General features: G+C 33.1%; 1 protein-coding gene across 1 annotated transcript in view; it reads left to right on the top strand.

Annotated features, from left to right (window-relative positions):
- Positions 1 to 4265: 4265 nt before the first annotated feature.
- The window catches only part of phka1b (phosphorylase kinase, alpha 1b (muscle)), a 30363-nt gene continuing 27318 nt past the window's right edge, over positions 4266 to 7310 (top strand). Inside the window, exons 1-3 of the mRNA XM_016467610.1 lie at positions 4266 to 4607; positions 6030 to 6188; positions 6461 to 6508. Coding sequence (XP_016323096.1) covers positions 4530 to 4607; positions 6030 to 6188; positions 6461 to 6508 — 285 coding nt within the window. The 5' untranslated portion in view covers positions 4266 to 4529. The remainder of the gene's footprint in view (positions 4608 to 6029; positions 6189 to 6460; positions 6509 to 7310) is intronic.

The raw sequence follows: 7310 nt of genomic DNA, 5'->3' as shown, positions 1-7310 counted from the left end.
CTTTTAAATGGTTTATTTAAAGCAAAATACTGCTAAATGTACAGATTTTGCAAGTGAAAAGAACAAGTCAGTGTGGGGGGGGGGGAACCTACATTTACATTGACAGCACACATTTGATGTTTTTTTTTATTCATTATGTTTCTTTTTAGTTATTTTGTTGTCGGTTATGTACATTATGTTACATGCTGTTAAATGTATATTTATTTTATTATTTTACCTTCTATATATAGTATTTACCTCAGCTTGTGGAAAAGCTAATGAACTTATTCATCACGTCTGTGATTTGATGGTGATTGTCAATATATTATGAAGGTACAAAACAGAACAATAAATGTAAGTTAAATCCATCCATAAATCATATTTTAATGGTAAAGTTCTAACAACCCCAGCTGACATTTTTAAAGTAAATTTCACGGGTTTTAGTGGTTTAAGTGGTATGTATTATTATAATTTTTTTAACAGTGTGGCGCATGTAATGTTTTCATTTTTATAATGCAGCACCACCCACATTATCTATAAAATGTATTTTTTTAGACAGCTTTTATGTTTAATTTATAAAATGATTTATAATATATTTATAATCATTTATTCATTTATTTATACAAAACAGTCTAATCATGATGTTAAAGTATTCTACTATAAATTTCTAAAACATTTAGGGCAGCACTTCTGAGAGACTGTAATTTTTTACTCCCATCGATTCCAGAAGCTAGACGACTACACAATTAATGCCAAAGCTTATGTAAACTCTCAAATATTTACTAAACATGTGATTTTATCTTGGCCATGGCCTTGAGCAGAGTAAGAGAGCAGAAGAGACGGATAAACAGAGAGGGTGGGGAGGTAAGATCAATGTTGGAGGGTTATAAATACACATGGTCATTGCAAAGCTTAACTAATAATCATCTGGACACACTAACATACCGGAGTTTTGTGGGAAATAACATCACCAAAAATGCATCTGCATCACTTTAACCTGGCAAAATTTGTATTTTGCACATTAATCTTGCTAGTGCTGATGCACCAGGTGAGTTTACACCTCTTTCTAACAACTTTTATTTTCACATATTATCAAGAACATCGGATACCAGGATATTTATTTTGTTAAAAAATGCTTTTACATTTATCATTTTACTAGGTCACACTTCACAGTAAGGTTTCATTTGTTAACATTATCTACATTAGTTAACCTGAGCTAATACTGGACAATACATAACATTAGTTGATGCTAATTTCAATACATTTATTAAAAACATAAATACAATTATTCTTCTTATTATTATTATTACATATGTTAACAGCAAGCATATGTTCCCTACTGATTGAGAAATGTATGCTAGGTATCTACTGTGCCAGTAGTGACTCCTGAGGTGCGATCAGATCTCCAGTCATCACATATACTTCACCGCAAGATAAGAATGTCCCCTCTGTGGCGAATCATGGGGTTCAAACCATATGGAGCCTATTGCCATGACAACATAGAGTGTACTACAGGTTTATGTAGGTAAGTCACTGCTGCCAAAATTTCCTTTCACTGAAAGTCCTAAAACTGCCCTGAAATCTGAAAACTGATTACATTTTCTACCCCCAGGAAAGGTCATTGTTCATTTAATGAGCCTGTTTATTCTTAGTGGAGTGGAAGCCTGAAAACTATATGAGTCAACCCAATATATATATATATATATTTTATGGCCATAGGCTATGTTTCAAGCACTTTCATTTCTGAACTGTATAGAGCGCTGTACATGTACAGTGCAGAGCATGTGGAGAAGTCTGACTTGAAAAGTTACATTGGTTTCACTGTATATGATTTATGTTCAATAAACATTAATTATTGGTTATTAATATAATGATGTTAAACAAGAATTTTGGGGGTTGTGTTTGACTTGCCCTGAAAAATACACAATTAACAAAACTGTAAGTGCATTGTAAACATACTTAAAGGATTGTATTAATCTGTACGAGCATGATTTTTAATTTATGTAATGCATTATCAAGAATCACAATGCCGTAAAAGTGCATTATTTAGAATGCGGACTTGCTGGAAGTATTGAGGCTAAAATTTCTATTTTGAGTATGAAATAATTATATTCATGTGATATTTGATAGTATAAAAGTACTGTATTAGATAAGCTATGAGGGCATACAGAAGGCTTCAGTAGTGTCAATTAAAATCTATACTTGGCACAGGGCCAGTGAGAGAACGTGCAGAGCTGCACATATCTTTCTCAGGATGTTCTATGTTCAGAGAAATCCAGTTCTAATGGCAAAGGGCCCTGAAGTCCCTCAGTATCCACATGTTAGTGAGAGGAGTATTTGCACAAGAATGTACTGTAACAGACTGATGTCACTGTACTGTGAACGACTTCCACATGTACCCAGATTGCATGTTCTTTTTCTGATACAAGAGCAAAGTTTAAGTTAGTCAAATAAAACACTAAAAATACCAGTATTTCTGTGACAGTTTCATTATTTCAAGTTACGGTTCATTGTTTATTTATTATTGTGCATTCATGATACAGTATCCATTTATGATTATGTTCATGCTTAAATATAAATTTTTGAAGGCTTAACAACATTTTTTATTACTTGTAATATTTATTCAAATATTATATTTAGAAAATGTGTAATGTGCAAATATAGGCTAAACAAAAATGTCCACATCAAAATGTATGATTTTTACAGTGAATATATGCAAATGTAGGCTATTACCACATACAGTACTGGTAGTTCACTACATTTTAGTCTTTAAACGCTTTTGCGTGTAACATTGCCAGTGTGATGAACATTAAACGCTCCTCCATATGGGGACGTGGAGGAGCGCACGGGAAAAAAGGGCAAAACAAACACTTACAAAAACCGGAAATCAAACACGGTGAAGGGATGCCGCTTACAGTTCGGTCCGCTGTTCTGTCACGTTCATTTTATACACACACACAGGAGGAGGGGATGACGAGACACACCTGGGAGCAATAAACCATCATGGGGAACACCTGGGACAAATGAAACGTGGGAAAGGAACACCTGGGGAGCAAGACACAGACAAAACATGGAACAGAGTCTGACAAGTAGGTGGCAACAAGTGACTGTGTATGTTTGATAGAATCATTGAATCATCATTTGTTTCGTTCAAACAAATTGATTCAAACACCACTTGTGTGTTATGCTGACTTGCATTGCATTCTCTCCAGCAAAAAAAAGACAAAGTAACTGGAAATAGCGTCTAAAATATAAGTTACTCACTATAACTTGTTGTCAGTGTTGGGAAGGTTACTTTGGAAATGTAATATATTACAGATTACATGTTATCTTATTTAAAATGTATTAAGTAGTGTAACTATTTCAACTACTTTATTAATGTAACTGATTACATTTAAGTACTTTTTAAATACTTTTCTAAATGTCAAATGAATGTTTTCAACTGTTAATCATTTTGAAACATTTAAACCAGGCAGGGTTAACCAGTAGCACTCAACACTAATCACTGTCAGACTTCTCAAAATTCAATTAGCACTTGAATTAAGATTATACAAATGTATTTTTAAAGCACAGCCACCACAAAATCAGACTTTATCACCTCTTTTTTACTTTGAGATCGTACTGAGGTTAAACACAGATTTGAAATCAAGTCAAGTGTATTTGTACAGCGCTTTTCACGATACAAATCATTGCAAAGCAACTTTACAGCAAATTAAGTTTCTACAATATTTAGTGGTAGCTTATCAGTGGTGACTGTCAGTTAATGTACATATGGCAGAAATGTACGGAAAAATCAATTTAAGACGTAATAAAAATTAACAAAGTGGTAGCGATCGGACAGGTAGGATCTAAACCATCTTAAAGCCTGCCCTTGAATACCTGTATAGTTATAGAAATCATAAGATATAGTTTAACAGCTATGTTGTCTTTGGATAGCTATGCCAGGAAACACTGCCATCTAACAATCCTTTGGAAAAAAACAGTTAATCTTAAAATATAAAGCATAAACCCAAATAAGCAATAAAACAGTTATCAAATAAACATGTGTTCTATTCTGTGTCCTGAAACATTGGTGTCTCATATTTTAGAGCAGTCACTGGAATTTGGGAAATAAATAAATCAAATCTGTGTGTGTGTGTGTGTGTGTGTGTGTGTGTGTGTGTGTGTGTGTTACCCCCCTTTCGTTAACATTTTCATAACTGTAATTAAATTTTTTTTTTTTTATTTCGACAAGATGTGGATATGGCATCATTTTGCTCAGTGTGCTGCATTATAGGTATATGTTATGTTATTTTAAAAATGTTATTCTATTTGAATTTATACTGTTGATTTTATTTCAATATTGGATGAAAACTGCACCTGTAAATATAAGATAGGGTGCGCCTCAACACCAGTTACATCATCTGATGTAACAGATACTACTGAACAACTCGTCCTTAAGGCTTTGACATTTGCCTGCCTTACACTTGATACTTGACCACCGGCAGCTAAACTAAACTCACACTGCTAGTGAGATTGTAGAGATAAACTGCTTATAGAAAGCACCCATAATGAGAAGTCGCAGTAATTCCGGAGTGAAACTCGACAACTATGCCAGAACGTTGCAACAGACAATCCTCTGTCACCAGGTGAGTCTAAAATCATCTCACTTTTCTCTGATTTTATGGGAACAGCACGTGTTGTGTTGCTCTTGGTTCACAAACGAACACACACACACACACACACACACACACACACACACACTTGCAGTGTTGACATCTATTGAAATGGCAGTGTAACAGTCTTGCGAAAAAGAAGTAGGCCTACACTTTAGCATACTTTTAAGTAAGCAAATAATACACTTAAAAATAATACACTTAAAGTGCACACTGAATGTAATGTTAATATAGTTTATATTCATTTTAAACACAATTAGTTGAATTTAAGAGTGCTTTTAGCCAGTTAAGTAGGACGTAAATGCATTTTTATATGTAATTTTATAATGCTATCTTTGAAATGTGATTAAAGTGTACTGGTGAATATACTGACAAACATTTATGGAAAACTAAAATATACTTCAATGTCATTTTATTGAAACTTGTATGTTATGTATTTAAATACATATATAATTACACAATTGTAATTATGAAGTTGTAATTTTGTACATTCAAAATATATTAACTTTAAGTGTAATTTTAAGTTTTAAGTGTGCTTTAGTATTTTATTCAGAAAATAAGTGTACTTCAAAGCATGACGAAATATTATTAAAACAGTGATTTAAAATGTACTTAAAAGTCCAAATTAGAATTCAAAGTTCATTAAGTGCACTTAAAGGGTCAGGTCACTAAAATTCTGTCATCATTTGCACACCCCGAAGGTGTTTCAAACCTGTATGCTTTTATTTCCTCTGCTGAACACAAAAGAAGATATTTTGAAGAATGTTAATAACCAAACAGTTGATTTCCATTTTATTTTTTGTCCATACAATGGAAGTCAATGGAAACAGAAATGATTTAGTAATCAGCATTCTTTGAAATATTTCCTTTTGTGCTCCACAGAAGAAAGTTTTACAGGTTTGGAATGACATGATGGTGAGAAAAATAGTCATGAATATGCACTTCTTTATGTACATTAAGGTGGCCTTTTATTTCAGTAATATGAAATTATCTTAAGTACATTTTAAGCACATTTTTATACATTTTAAGTACATTTTTAAAATATATATTTTTAGGATTTTAAGTACACTACAAGTGCACATCCAATACAATTTATGCACACTTCTTTTTCTCATAGTTTACAGTTTGACTTTGGTTACTGAGCATTTGAGAATATTTATTGGAATTCATTATTTGTTATTTCCATCTTGCAACAGGATTGTGCAAATGAACAATTACAAATTATGAAGATTTAAAATACAGGCATAGATTTTAAAGTGTCATATGCTTTAAATGTCATAGGCCAGGCCATTGGTGACACTTTAAATTGTCCCATATACAATCGATATATTTGATTTGAGTATGGTAGACCCTCAGGATAATGCCATATATATGGTTCCTTATGATATTTTGCAGGATCCGGTGACAGGGTTACTCCCAGGAGATGAGACGTTACCTCACGCCTGGGTTAGAGACAATGTGTACTGCATCCTGTCTGTGTGGGCTCTAAGTCTGGCCTACAGGAAGAATGCAGACAGAGATGAAGACAAAGCCAAAGCCTATGAACTGGAGCAGGTCGGTTCTTGCATACGTAGTGAGTTGAGATACAAACAAAACTATACAATTTTGTCAAAGGGTATTAGAGACCATGTCTGACCATGTCCGAGATATGTACTATTTTCTGCTCATTAGTGTTTGTATCTGGGAGACCATGTAAAATGCCAGAGGGCAAATCATTTGGCTCATGTTTCTTTCATGGTCATACCAGATGGAGAGTTTAAGGTCACAGTCAAGGCTCACTGCTCTCTATCTCTCTCTCATGTTCTGTGTCTCTTCTCACCCTGTAGAGTGTGGTCAAACTAATGCGAGGATTACTGCAGTGCACGATCAGACAGGTACAGACAAACAACATATCTCATTCCGTTATATGCAAATAAATATTTAGAAATCATTAATAAGCCCATGCTTTCCCACACTTCTTATTAGTTAATTCTCCAAACAGTCAGAACACATTCTGATTAAATCTGACCAGCCCAGCTTATCTTGCTCAGCATATCTAAAGCATACAGTGTAGAATAGATAATGTTTTGCTGTAAATAATGAGTCATCATTATGGTGATCGTTTCAAATTAATTTGCTTTTTAAGAAGAACATACACTAATGATCAAAATTTTGGGGTCAGTAAGATTTTTTCATGTTTTCGAAAAAAGTCCATTGTGCTCTTACGATCTTCATTTATTTAAAAAAAAAAAAAAAAGTATACCCTTTCTCCTTTCTATTAAAAACTAGTGATCCCAAACAACTGAATGATAGTATTAGTGTGCTTTTTTTTTTTTTTTTTTTATAAAATCAGGTCATATTATATAATAATACAATACCATTATGAATACAGTCAGAATTTTCTCTAAACAGTTTTTAAATATAATTTGTTTGTGATCTGAATGACAGTCTGCACTCATTATCAAATGGCAACCCATTATAGTTGTGAGACATTACTTAATTACTTTGTGGCAATTAATTTTCTCTCAGAGTGTATTAGCTTATTAAGTTTTTAGAGTGCATTATGGTGGTTAGCTGTTGTACAGAAGACTGTTTCAAAATCTTGCGATAGCTTGTTTATAGTTATTTGTGTGTGTGTGTGTTTCTTCATAAACAAAAAATATAATAGTATAAGTAAGCTATATAAAATTTTAAACA

This window comes from Sinocyclocheilus anshuiensis, unplaced genomic scaffold, assembly GCF_001515605.1.
Source record: "Sinocyclocheilus anshuiensis isolate Anshui unplaced genomic scaffold, SAMN03320099.WGS_v1.1 scaffold700, whole genome shotgun sequence".
In the NCBI taxonomy this organism is placed as follows: Eukaryota; Metazoa; Chordata; class Actinopteri; order Cypriniformes; family Cyprinidae; genus Sinocyclocheilus; species Sinocyclocheilus anshuiensis.
The sequence above is the reverse complement of the archived record's forward strand: the minus strand, read 5'-3'. Positions and strand labels throughout refer to the sequence as shown.